This window comes from Chelonia mydas, chromosome 18 (assembly GCF_015237465.2).
Source record: "Chelonia mydas isolate rCheMyd1 chromosome 18, rCheMyd1.pri.v2, whole genome shotgun sequence".
Taxonomy (NCBI): Eukaryota; Metazoa; Chordata; order Testudines; family Cheloniidae; genus Chelonia; species Chelonia mydas.
This window is the reverse complement of record NC_051258.2, coordinates 12,569,236-12,583,371: the sequence shown is the minus strand read 5'-3', so window position 1 is coordinate 12,583,371 and position 14,136 is coordinate 12,569,236. Positions and strand designations below refer to the sequence as shown.

Below are 14,136 nucleotides of genomic sequence, written 5' to 3'. Positions count from 1 at the left end.
CAATAGGCTGCGACCCTCAGGGGGAAGTAGGAGGAGTGGCAAGATGTAATAAAAATTTCAATCTAAAGTAAAGAAAATCTTGCTCCCCATACAGCCCTATTCTGCACGGTCAAGCAGTCTCAAAACATGCACAAATAGTATAGGTTTATTATAATAATTCATATGTTTTATACCTATAGTAAATGTAAGGTGGTCATGAACATTTTGTTTTGAATAAGAAGTTGATAGCTTGAAAAGAAACACTGTGCTAGACCATACTGCCTCCTGGCTTTTATTTATATACACAGTGCAGAAAGGTCACTTCACAACAGAAAAATAAAGGAATTAAAATATTGGAATCACCTCAGTTCCACATGTAAAAGGGGTAAGGGCTTCCGTCATCTTCATTCTCCCAAGGTCAGTCAATTACTACATGCCTGGACTCACATTTCCCTTTCCATGCAGAAAGACTTGCTTTGCAGAATACTGATTATTTTAGCTACTGAAAAAGGTACAGTCCCACCACATAAGGAGAAAGGATTCCTTGCACTCTACCCCTCTTCCTCCAATTGAAGAGAGGAAATTCTCCACTGAAATCACCCTCTGCTGTGATCCTTATGTTCTGTACCTCCATACGTGGCATTTGATGTAGCATCACAAGAATGAATTGTTCAACATATCTATGTTATCCTGTGCATTCCCTTTACTTGATCAGGCTTTGTATGTATTAAAGAACTAGCAGGTCATGTCTTCTATCTATATACAAGACAGCACTTTGTACTTTTATTATTAATTATTGTTATTATTTCTGAGGGTTTTAAAGTGTTTTTCAGATATGGACATTACTATCCACATTTCACATATGGAGAAACTGAGGCATGGTCACAAAGAAATTCAGTGACAGAGTTGTGAATTAAATCTAGGTCTCTTGCTCTGACTAGTAGACATACTACCCATCTGACAATGTTCCCAGACTGAGGACAGGGAAAGGATCTGAGCAAGAAAAGTAGTGATCAAAGCTACTGCAATCACTGTGCACACTGGCAACACACCTGGATTCCAGGTTGTCTTGGACATAATTCACAGCATAAAAGGACCTCAGAACACTGAAGAGGAAAGTGAGAAACACAGAGGTTACATGATCAAGGTCATTCACTGTAGAGCCAGGAACCAGAATCAGAAGTTCTGTCTTCCAGTTTTTTGCTCTAACCACTACACTATACTGCCTTCTATTCCCATCCAGACATCCACGAAAGAAGTTAATATAATTCTTTTGTCATGATTCAGAAATAAGAGGAATGTGCACTGTAGTTTCTAATACTGTGGCATGGAGGTCACCTTCCTCCCCCTGATATAAGGTAATGCACAGATAAGGATCAGTCCTTTGCGCCTCTGTTAGCATATGTCATATTTGTAATAAGGAGATTAACTTTCCCCATACTCATGTAGGTTTCCAATCCAGGAGCCTGGGTCTGATGCACCTGTACTGGCCCTCACTTACTAACTATGAAATCTGTCCCTGATTCCCCTCTTAAACTGATGGAAACAGGGAGTGACCATGAAGAGGTTAAACTATTCACTTTTTCCCCACTGTGACTCATGGGCCAGTAATATTTGCTCCACACAAAGATTTCAGACAATGTGAACTTTCCCCTCCAATACCAGCTGAAGCTAATTGTACTTCCACCCCCTCTCCCACCTCTTGGTTGGCCAGTAGCACATCCCCACTACCAAGGCTGCCAGCTGTAACCTCTCCCACAATTCCCCTCATATAGGGGCCTAGCTGGTAGATACACTCTCAGTCCTTTCTCTCTGGTCAGTGCACACTTCCCTTTGGGGTTCTTGCTCTAATACCCTGGTCATGCCTGTGGATTTCAGTGGCACCTGGAACCTTGTGTGCAATGAAAACTTTGAAGGTTACATGCTGGCTTTGGGTAGGTGAAAATTATAGAAATCTATGTCCAGGGGTTTGAAGTGTGCTAAAATCTAGAGGTGGTTGAAGTTTTCCTTCTTGGGGGGGGAGCAATTATTGTCTCCTTAGAGGAGGACCTGATTTCCTCCCCCTCCCCCCCCCCCCCGCCCGCCCCATCAAGAAAGGGACTAGCCCTCATTTGCTTGCCTGATCAGTTTATGGTGGGGGATACTAGTGATTAGTTACATTGTATGCTGTTACTTTCGGGTGTCCTTGCTCCCTGTAGTGAAGTTTGATATCTGTCCTTAGCTGGTGCCTTTCTCATTGGGAATTAACAGTGTTGCTGTATTTGTGTGGGGGCCCTTACTAGTGTGAGGGAGGGATTTTTTCAGCTGTGTCTACTCACTATTCTCACTCTTTTTTTTTAGTATACACTTAAGTTCTACATCCAGGTAACATCCTTACTAGGGCTACAAGGAAGCTATGAGGCAATCTCTTTCTCTGTCAGTGACAATATCCTTGACCTTCCCTGTTGCTAAACATCTGACTGTTTAAATGCCAGTCCTCTAATATGGCAAAAGCCCTGTCTAGCAGACCACTGCTGCAAAATCACTTTCAGGGTGGTGACCCTGAATAGGATGATGAGCATATCCTCTTCAGTGGTCCTTTCCTCTGGAATGCTCTAGGTCAGTGATTCTCAACTGGGGGGCTGTGAGCAGGTTTTAGGGAGGCCTCCAAGCAGGGCCAGCATTCAACTCACTGGGGTTCAGGGTAGAAAGCTGCAGCCCCACTGCATGGGGCTGAAGTCCTGAGCCCCGCTACCTGGGACTGAAGCCTGAGCAATGTAGCTTTTTAGGGGCCCCTGTGGCATGGGGCCCCAGGCAATTGCCCAGCTTGCTACCCCCTTATGCCAGCCCGAGCTTTTATATACAGAAAACCAGCTGTTGTGGCACAGGTGGGCCATGGAGGTTTTCATAGCATGTTGGGGGAGGGCCTCAGAAAGAACCTAGAGCAGAGATTTTCAACCTTTTTAACTTCTGAAACTAGCATCTGAACTGCTGATAGGAATGGGGACAGACCAATTATATGCAATAATGAGGAGTATGTGGGAGAGGAACTAGAAAGGGCCTCAGTGCTGTAATACTTTTGTAATGTAACAGCCAGTGGAGGCTGTCCCTTTGGAACCTGTAACAAAACTAAGCAACTTGTTTTTGGAAGCTCCTAAGGTGTCAGAAGCGTAGGGAATAGCCCTGACTCTTGCCAACAGTTATGCACTCAGCTTAAATATATTGCTTGGTGTTGGTCAACAGTTGGTTGACTGTTTTGGACGTTGTTTAATGTTGTAAATGGCTTTAAATGTTTTTATCCAATATTGGTAATATATTGAAAGATCCCCTTCTAGCTGTAGTACTACCACATCCTCAGTCTGAGGATAATGTTCTTGAATCCCCTCTGAGGACTAATACTCGGACTTGTCTTCATTAAATGGTCCTTCTCTCCAAGTCTTGATCATTCCACGTGCAAATCCATATGTTGCAGGTAACAAGATAAACTATGCTGAGACTTTTCAGCCTCTGCAGAATAAAAAACTACACCAGAGTCAATTAGCTCAAAAATATGACCATAGGAGAACTGAGAAGTGTCTTTTATTGCTTGCTTCTCCACATGGCTGGGAGTCTAATACATTTTAAAATATCCTTTTTTAGATAAAGCTTGATGGACACAAATTATGCAATGAGAAGGTTTATCTTCTATCTTACCTCGATCTGTCTCTCTAGCACAAAGAAGACTGCATTGAAATTCAGTAGCTCAGAGTGGGAATACCATGCTTCCTATTAAATATTATTATTGACATGTTTCCTATCCTACAGGGAAACTTCAAATAAATGTTCACCTGCCTAAACAGGGGAATAGAAACTTGCATGAATCCCCTTGATGAATGGGAGTTTGTCCTTTCTCTCTGAAGAGAGAATATTGAAGAGCAGCTGACTTAAATATCATGGCTGCTCCCAAAAAACTTATTAAACCCAAGTTGTGCTGAAGTGAGTTTGTGGTTTTCACACTCTGTTGAAATCACCGTTGCAATAAATGGCTCCAGAAAGTTGTTGCAGCATAGTAATCTTATCAGGATTCTCTGCCTTTATTGCAAACAGATTTTCCTTCACTTTTTTTACTGTAGTTTGCTCTTTCTAGTAGTTGAGTAGTATGGGTTACAAGGAGAGGGGAAGAAAACAAGGTCAACTGTGATTTCTGGGGGGATGACCCTGGAAAAAATTAAGTGACAAAATTAGAAACAGCAATTTTACCAGAGCATAGCACAAGGACTAGGGTGGATGATGGGACAACCCTTCACAAAAATAATTTGAATGACGCTGCTGAGGAAAGCCTGGATACTAGCACACTAGTTCAACTTTAACCATGAAATAGCTAAAGGTAAATTGCAATTTTTCTCTTCTCAACAAAATTGCTTCTAATATCTAAGGTTACATGACCAAATGCTGCAGCATAGTGATCAGCAATATATGCTGCTAGTACAGAGTTAACCCTTCTTGCTACTTAGGGACAACTACACTGTCAAGTGGTGGTGTGTATAAACATGACCATCTAATGGACCTACTGGGTTTGTGTGTGGGTTTTTTTTGTTTTTTGTTTATCATCTCAGATGTGGTGAGGGACCATGTCTTTAGTCTGTGATGGGTGAATATAACCAAAGCAGTGGGTCAGATACGTGAAGCTATCTGAGCTTCATGTGACCCATGCCAATTGCACTATTCCTAGGCAGCAGAGATCCACCACTTAGGGTGGAAATGGAAGCCTTATTGTGGCTCTCCCCTTCCCTTAAGTTTGTATTCTGAGCATGAAATTGGGAGGCTGTGTCTTGACTCCCAGACCATATGTCACGTGTAGAAACGTATGTCTAACTTGAAAATCATATGAAGAAACTTTCTCTGGGGTGTTGGCTTGAGCTGAATGTCTCCATTGCCAGTGCACTTAAACACTAATGTGTGTAGTGTCCTGAACTAACAGCTCAGGGATACAGGGCCTTGCCCGTGACAATTGCCACTGAGTAGTTGTCGCATGCTCCTTATGAAATGAGTTTGATCTTGCAGACTCGCTACTTAGCAGCAGCTGTTGCATGACAATTGGCAGTCCCTGGAAATTGTTTAAACTCAAACCATCATCCTGCTGATGATCCTGGCATGTGAACAGTTAAAACTACTTAGGGAAAGAAACGTAAGGCTTCATGCGCAGCCATAGTGCCCTCTCTGCTTAGAGGGCAAGGACAGACAGAGTTTACCTTAAAAATGCAAGGTTATTCTTTGAACTACTCAACCAAATGATTAAGTGGCTTGGCTGTCAAAACCATAAGTGTCTCTCTGCTTTTGACAGCCCCTTGCCCTCTAATGACTGATTATAAATACTACATGCATGGAGAAAACATCATGCTGGTAATCATCCAAAAGATGAACAGGTCCTTAATGGAGCAAATAACACTACATAATAGGTGTCTAAGCAACAGTGGGTACATGTTGCATACTCTGTTGGACAGGGAGACGTGAAGTTGCTTGTAACAAAAGAATAACCAATAACAGAGCTCTGTACCCCACAGTTAGGAAGCTCTTTAGGACCAAATTCTGACTTGGATTACACATGCAGATACCATCTGATGTCAATTTCAGCTGGGTCAGCACAACTAAGTACAGGCCAAACTTTACCTTAGCTTCCACCATAGCAGTAGCATCCATCAGGTTGTACTAATACAGCCGAAGTCAATATAATAAACAACCCGTGCCAGCAGTGGCACACTGACTTGCCAATAGTGTAAGGTGACCCATCTAGTTGAGAAACTCTCCTGTACCAGTCTAATCAAATCCCAGCAACCTAGCTTGGGAGTTGCACTACACTATGCAGTCCCATGCTTGTGAAAGAGTAAAATACTAGGTAGAAACACAGCTGAAGGAAACTGTCGGGGGGGGGGGGGGGCGGCTTTCCTGTACCTCTGACCTAGAGCCACATTAGCAGCACCCAAACCTGGATTGGCTCTGGGAAGCACTCTTGTGGGCACCATTATTAAGAGGGTAGCCTGGGTCTTGTAGGCTGGCAGGTACAAAAAAAAATCCATGATGTTAAATCTCTCTCTCCTAAGGTATTGACTTTGCAACTCGCAACATAGCAAAAAGGCTGAAGCCACAGAAGGTGATTGAACAGGAAGGCGATTCATTCTCCATCCAAACCACCAGTGCTTTCAGAAGTTACTTTGTCCAGTTCAAAATTGGAGAGGAGTTTGAGGAAGACAATAAAGGCCTAGATCATAGAAAATGCAAGGTAAAAAAAAAAAAAGGGGGGGGGGGCTGTACCTGCTCAAATAACAAAGCAGTTTGGTGGATTGCCTTAACTGATCAATGTTAGTGTGGGGACCTAAATTTTGTCCTCAAACTGTTATAGAAGAAACCCTCAAGTTTCTTGGGAGGTTGGGGTAGGGACTACTTGTTCTCTCCATGGTATACATGTCAGATTTAAGGTAGCTCACTTTCTACAGAGCATGATGTAGAAGCATTAACTCAGGGAAGCAACTTACCCTGGTAAGGGAGAGGGGCTACAAGAATGTGGTGTATGACTAAAGTTAAGACTTGTCTGTCTCTCTCTCAAATGCAGAGTGTGGTTACTTGGGACAATGACAAGCTTGTTTGTGTCCAGACTGGAGACAAGAAGAACAGGGGCTGGACTCATTGGATTGAAGGAGATCAGCTATATTTGGTATTCAGTTAGATTCTGATTTTGAATTAACTTCATGGCTCTGCATGAGGGCTACTGGGATCTATACTGCTGCTGTGGTTTGGGTTACTGGTATGTTCCCATGCAATTCTCTGTGCAGTGGATTCTAGGGCCTACTAACATAAACATGACCAGAAAATGGAGAATCTACATACATGTGCTTGGTACAGAGGGCAAGGACTCTAATATCTTTGGGAGAAGATACTTCTCCTCTAGTAGATTGCCAAAGTGACTTGGAAGCATTTCAGTATCAAAATATCTGACTTTCTGTCTCAATCTTGTACCTTGGCTTGGCATTCCTGAACTTTCTCTTCTAGAGTTAGTACTTTTGTCTATCAACCCTATTGTTAGGGTGTCGATCTCTGGGTATTGCAACAGGGACAAAAGACTACTTAGAACATAACACTAAAATCAAAGCAGGGAATTTAGTTGCTCTTAAACATTGCAAAAAGGATTACATGAGTCTTGGAAGAAAGATGTATATAAACTTCCACTCTCTTCACTTGCTCCATTAGTTCTCAGGGTAGCGTCCCCCCGTGCCCCGCCTTGGTCCTCAAAAGACCAAGTGACCTCTGCAAGATGAGAATTGTCTGGCATAGGGTGGCCAGCCTGAGAAGGAGCCAGAATTTACCAGAGTACATTGTCAAAAGACACAGTAATACATCAGTAGCATCCCCCACATCAGCTTCGCCCTTGCTCCTAGAGCCTCCCACCCAGCAGCAGCCCTGCCAATCAGCACCTTCCCCTCCCTCCCCATACTTCCTGATCAGCTGGTTTGTGGCGTGCAGGAGGTGGGGAGGGAGGGCACAGCAGGCTCAGGAAGGGAGTGGGAAGGGGTAGAGTGGGGGCAGGCTCTGTGGCAGACCCAGAGGTTGAACAGTGAGCACCCCCTGGCACATTGGAAAGTTGGTGCCTGCAGCTCCAGTCTTGGATCAGTGCCTATACAAGGAGATGTATATTAACTTCTGAAGAGCCACAGGTTGGCCACCTCTGCGTTAAATGACCCTGTAAAACAGGAATCCCTCTGCAGGGGGCGGGCAGGCATTGAAAAGAACACAGGGGATTCAGAAGAAATACAGCCAAGCCCTCTGAGCCAAGTTCCCATTCAGAGAAGGGCGGGGGAAGAGCAGGTGAAGAGTGGACCAAAACCCAGGGAAGGGATAGCAGTGATATAGAGAAATTCCCACTCTACTGGTGGTACTTATGTGGTCCCATCACCATTGTATTGGAGTGCCTCACATCAGGTAGAGCAGTGCTGTTATTCCCATTGTACAGATGGGGCATTGATGACACACTAGGGTGACCAGATGCCCCAATTTTTATAGGGACCATCCCAATATTTTGGGCTTTGTCTTGTATAGGCGCCTATTAACTTCCACTCCCATCCCAATTTTTCACACTTCATGTCTAGTCTATCTTCTCCTCCCCCCCACCCCCAGATACACAGTGCCAGATTTTCAAAGGCACTGGAAGGGGTGGGGGTGGAGATGTTGTCCCTGAGCCAATGCATATATGATGTGTAACTCTGGATAAGATGGCTCAGATATCGAAGTATGAAGTGGATAGTTGTTGACATCACCTGTTCACTGTGGTGTTGATATCTGAGTGGAGGCACTGATGACAAGAGTCTTATTTGATGTCTAGAAGATTTGACCCTCCAACTTCCTTTCAAGAGGAAGAGCTGCCCAGAGCTCCTGTGCTGTTTTCCTTTCCTGTGTTTAGTGGCCCTGAGATACCTCAGTCTCAATTCTCTCCCCCCTCCCCCAAATTGTGGAATTTTCTTGGTGTTAGGTTTTACACATTGTCCTGTAGAAAAAACACTACAATGCTGGAGTTGCTGTTAAGACCCTTCTGGGAAGTAACTAGCCTCTAAACAGAAGGCAGTGTTGCCAACTCATGATTTTTGTCATGTCTCATGATCATTGTTCTCCTTAAAGCTCCAGCTCCTGGGGTCAAGTGGATAGGTGACCCCTTTTTTTCTTAAAGAGAAATGAAGTTTCTAGCCCTTATGGGTGTGGGAGAGCTTCAAAATATGACCCTAGTGCACTCTAAATGCTCAAAGCAGAATATAAATAAAAACATTAAAAAAATTACATAAAATAGATTTGAAGCCAATCATGATTTTTGGTGAGGCTGATTCATAGTATTGCCAACCCCAAGCATTTAAAAACAAACATGAAAGCAACTAGACAGTGTCAGTTCCACTCCTGTTTAAAGTCAGTTTCTAGTCCTCTTTGTAGTGGGTAACACAATCCTAGAGCTTCAGGCAGCTGCAGCATAAACTCATGGGCCCTTGCCCTACTACAGGGGTGGGGAAACTACTGCCCATGGGCCAGATCCAGCCCACCGGCCATTTTTAATCTGGCCCTCGAGCTCCTGCTGGGGAGCAGGGTCTAGGGCTTGTCCTGTTCCAGCCAGGGAACAGGGTCAGGGGCCGCTCCACATGGCTCCTGGAAGCAGCAGCAGGGCCCCCCTCCAGCTCCTACACAAAGGGGCAGAAAGGGGACTCCACTCTGCATGCTGCCCCCGCCCCAAGTGCCACCCCCTCAGCTCCCATTGGCTGGGAACCATGGCCAATAGGAGCTGAGGGGGTGGTGCCTGTGGACAGGGCAGTGCACAGAGCTGCCTGGCTGTGCCTCCACATAGGAGTCAGAAGGGGGCCATCCTGTTGATTTCCAGGAGCCACTTGAGGTAAAGGCTTACCAGAGCCTGCACCCCAGAGCCTCCCCCTATGCCCCAGCCTTGATCTTCCCTCCCCCCCCCCCACCCTCCAAGCCCCTAGATCCCAGCCCGGAGCACCCTCCTGCACTCAAAACCCATTATTTCCCCAACCCAAATTTTGCAAGCATTCATGGCCCACCATACAACTTCTATTCCTGGATGTGGCCCTTGGGCCACAAAGTTTGCCCATCCCTGCCCTAGTGAGATGTTTCCAAAAGTTAAATTATTTATTCCAAGCTTGATGAACTACAAAAAAAAGCTAGAAAATTATCTAGATTTTTCTACAATTGTTTCAGTTCTATTCAAGATTTAGTAATAAAGTAAGAACACACATAAAAACTTTAAACCTAACCAGGGTTCCTTAAGAGAATTGACACAAGATGTCAGAACATGTAAGATTAGTTGAGTGAGTCTCTAATTTTTTTTTTTTTTTTCTTTACATAGGAATTAGAAATTATCTGACATAAGCACTGTATCTAAGTTATCTGGGGAAAAACCTTTTTTTTTCTCCAAGGTGCTCAAGTAGCCTCGGGAATAATTGTTACAGTTGTCCCCCTCCCCTCAATCTGAAATGGTGCCCCTGGAGGAGACTTTAATATAGTTGAACAAATTGCTGTAACTGAGAAATGGAAAGAACAAGCTTCAGAGGGGAACGTACTTAATATCTGTAGCACTAAAACCATTCTTTGGTGAACTTTAGGACATGTCCCTCCAAAAAAGGAGTTCTGCTGATTCTCTAAATTCACATCAGGGAACTAAGTGTGGCTAATGCACCTCCATCATCATCACTCAGAACTTTGAAAGCTAATCTGTATGAATTTGGGGAACAGGCTAGGCATTCTTATTGGATTTTTCCATTGCAACTATGACAGGAATAAATGGTATAAAATATTAGCATGAGATCTAACCCAGCACAGAGACCTACCACTCCTTAGGGGGCAAAACACCTGTTGGATAGCCCTGACTAGTAAAGCTGGGTAGAAAGGAGATCAGGGCTGGCAACAGCCAGAACTGGCTTGTTCATGCCAGCATTGACCTTATCCAATGGCCTGGACTGCATGGTTGAGATAAAGACTTGTAAGATAAGTCAGAACAGAATATTCATACCACATGTGCATGACTTTGTTCATGTTCTACAATGTCCTTAATGCTTCATGGTGCAGGATGAAGTGGGCATGATAGCAATGAGCATGAATAGCTGCATGTGGGGCATCTTGCACTTACACTGCAATTCAAAAGTAGCTGGCATGCTCTTGTTCTGGAATCCAGCTTGCTACAACTTGCTGCCAAGCACAGGGTAAGGCATAACTTGTGTGGGTACTAGTTGCAGACTGGCAGCAAAGGCAAAAGCTCTACAAGATGCGCACTGTTGTAAATGACTTGCTGTAAACCAATTCAACTTCACAAGTACCTAACTGTCAGGTTGACTGTTACACAAGTTAAATAACATTTGTTCTCCCTTCTTGTTAGGAGCTGTGCTGTGAGGAACAAGTATGCACACAGATTTACAAGAGAGCTTGACTTAATCCAGTCTTGACTGACACTTGAAAAGCATATCTGTACAGAGCAGACCTCCTGGAACTTATTTCTTTATGTACATGGGTTTCTACATGATCTCTAGATTAACACTAAGCATTTCTTGATCAGGCATATCTGGTTTTTGTTGTGCTTCTGATCAGGAGAAGATGTAACTGTTTGCACTAGTGTTGCAGTACTGCTCTTGTTAATAAATACTTGAAAACAATCCTGTCTGACTTGTACTGCTGTTATTTGGGGCTGTAAGAAAGGGGAGACTGTCGGGTAACTCAGCCCCATCTAACCATCAGAACTAGGCCAACATCCCCACAGCCATCTAGAAGAGTCTCCTATGGATTCAAAGGGTCAATATAATATCAAATCACCAGTTATGATACTGGGAAGGCCTAATTTTCATGGTCTTATACCACCTATGGCAGTGCAGAGGGTCCAGAAAACCACTTAAATGGCTGCCTCAACTACATGAACTAAGTACTTCAACCTGCTTTCTGAGGAGCATAATGATTACCTGAAAGGAATAAAACTACTTAATGGTATGCATTAGTGGTAAACTAAAGTAATCATCTTCTTGGCTCAAACGATATTTGGAATAGAATATTGCTGACATCACTAAGACTTAGTGTCTTGATAGAAAACTACTAACATGGAGGGAAGGGGACTAGGTTCCACTTTTACTTATTAACTGTCCTTGCACTGATGCGATTAGCATACCTTCATACAGGTAACACAGGCTCTGAGTCTCTTAAGGTTTTGACTCAATAATAGCCTATTCATGGAGGCTCTCAATTGCACCCTTCCAGGTGAGACAATGAGGAACAGAATCCAAATGAACAAACTACTACTTTTGACTTGCTGTGTTGGCCCCAGGATATCAGAATCTCTTTTAATTAGTGCAAGTTCATCCACCTTCTCATTAAAAGCAGCAGAGACTCTTTATTTTAATAATAATAAAAAACCTCAGCACATGAGGATTCCCCCCCCTTCCCAGGGGGAGGACAAAACTCCCCTTTGATTTGCTCAACAAAAATAAGTGAGCTTGTGTCATGTGGCAGTGACAGCAGGTAGTTTCTTTCAGGTATTCTTAGACACTAATATAGTTTCAAATATTATATAGAAACCAATAGCTAAAACTCCAAGCTATATCTTACTACAACTTGCACTCTCTTCAGGAACGTTGTGGACCTCCTACAACATTGATGCTATAATACTTAAACTCCCCTTACTCTATTGGCTGTCTTGCCTATTATTAAAAATAGGCTTAAGAAAAACTCTTTCCTCATCTGACACACTCTTAACAATTGTGATGTCATGAAATAACTTTCAGCTAATAAATCTATGGCAGGAGGAAATGTCCTAATTACTTGTTGCAGGTAGTGTTAACAGCTATTCAGGAATCTGAAATCTCATTTGAATACTGGAAACAAAAATAGCTGTAGTAAAGGTTAACTAAAGCTTTGATCTTTAAGGACTGCAGGGTTTCTGCAGCATCCTTAAATGCAAATTTTTAAAAGGAAGATCACAACACTTTCAGGTTCAAATCAATACAATCAGTTCAGTAAATTTATATCAGATTGCAGGAGTAAAATTACTACTGTATATTGAATTAGTTATACTGAAAACACCATTGCATTGTAAAGATTTTTTTTTTTTCTGTCAACAATGGAAAGCTGCAGGTTTTGGCAATTAGGAAGACCAGTTGGGGGTGTGTGCCACCTGGGGAGACAGGAGTGGTAGATTGAGGAAGAAAATACAGCAAAGTTTAGTCAGTTACTGAAGGGTTGCCCTTACAACCACTAAGGTTAGACATAATTTTCAAGAGCATAAATTCTGCTGCCCAGGGATGGGATGGGATGGATTTTGTAGCCACAGACTACATGGAGACCTAATTAGGAATAGGTATTTTAAGAGTATTAGTTCTAGTTGACTAATGTAGAAGATCTAAGATTAAAGTAAATATTTGGGCTGTCAATTAATCTTTTTAAGTTAATTGCATGAGTTAACTGCAATTAATCAGTTTTAATCACACTGTTACAGAATACCAATTGACATGTATTAAAAATTTTGGTTGTTTTCTACATTTTCATATAGTATTGTGTTACAATTGAAATCAAAGTGTATATTTTTAATTATAAATAATGCACTGTAACAATGATAAATAAAAGAAATAGCATTTTTCAATTCACCCCACAGGTACTGTACTGCAATCTCTTTGTTGTGAAAGTGCAACTTACAAATGTAGATTTTTTTTGTTTTACATAACTGTTCTCAAAAACAAAACCATGTAAAACATCAGAGCCTACAAATCCACCCACTCCTACTTCTTTTTCAGCCAATCACTAAGAGAAATGAGTGTGTTTACATTTACAGGAGATAATGTTGTTCTCTTCTTATTTACAATGTCACCGAACAGTGAGAACAGGCATTGCAAGATATTTATGTGCCAGATATACTAAACATTTGTATGCCCCTTCATGCTTCAGCCACCATGCCAGGGGACATGCTTTATGCTGATGATGCTTGTTAAAAAAATGTGATGCAATTCTCCCACAAGGAGCTCAATGTCCCCTGCTCTGTTATCTCCATATTCTTCCATATATTTCATGTTATAGTAGTCTTGGATGATGACCTAGCACATGTTGCTCATTTTAAGAACACTTTTGCTGCAGATTTGGCAAAACGCAAAGAAGATACCAATGTGAGATTTCTAGAGATAGTTACAGCACTTGACCCAAGGTTTAAGAATCTGAAGTGCCTTCAAAAATCTGACAGGGACAAAGTGTGGGGCATGCTTTCAGAAGTCTTAAAAGAGCAACACTCCAATGTGGAAACTACGAACCCAAACCACCAAAAAAGATCAACCTTCTGCTGGTGGCATCTGACTCAGATAATGAAAATGAACATGCGTCAGCCCGCACTGCTTTGATTGTTATTGAGCAGAACCCGTCATCAGCATGGATGCATGTCCCCTGGAAGGGTGGTTGAAGCACGAAGGGACATATGAATCTTTAGCACATCTGGCACGTAAATGTCTTGCAACGCCAGCTACAACAGTGCCATGAGAATGCCTGTTCTCACTTTCAGGTGACATTTTAAACAAGAAGCAGGCAGCATTATCTCCTGCAAATGTAAACAAACTTGTTTGTCTGAGGGATTGGCTGAACAAGAAGTAGGACTGAGTGGACTTCCAGGCTCTAGAATTCTACATTGTTCTA

The 14,136-nt window shown here is 42.7% G+C and overlaps 1 protein-coding gene across 1 annotated transcript; it reads left to right on the top strand.

Annotated features, from left to right (window-relative positions):
• The first annotated feature begins 1,704 nt into the window (after positions 1 to 1,704).
• Positions 1,705 to 11,132, top strand: RBP7 (retinol binding protein 7). Its single transcript, XM_037881262.2, has 4 exons — positions 1,705 to 1,913; positions 6,039 to 6,217; positions 6,548 to 6,649; positions 10,859 to 11,132. The coding sequence occupies exons 1-4, from the start codon at positions 1,841 to 1,843 to the stop codon at positions 10,907 to 10,909; spliced, it is 405 nt and encodes a 134-aa protein (XP_037737190.1). The 5' UTR covers positions 1,705 to 1,840; the 3' UTR covers positions 10,910 to 11,132.
• The last annotated feature ends 3,004 nt before the right edge of the window (positions 11,133 to 14,136 follow it).

Excerpts from the sequence above, each read along its gene's own strand:
- RBP7 (XM_037881262.2), top strand. The coding sequence starts at position 1,841 with ATGCCTGTGGATTTCAGTGGCACCTGGAACCTTGTGTGCAATGAAAAC. Across the intron at positions 6,218-6,547 it reads TAGATCATAGAAAATGCAAG|AGTGTGGTTACTTGGGACAA; the intron begins GTAAAAAAAAAA and ends TCTCAAATGCAG. Across the intron at positions 6,650-10,858 it reads AAGGAGATCAGCTATATTTG|GAGCTGTGCTGTGAGGAACA; the intron begins GTATTCAGTTAG and ends CCTTCTTGTTAG.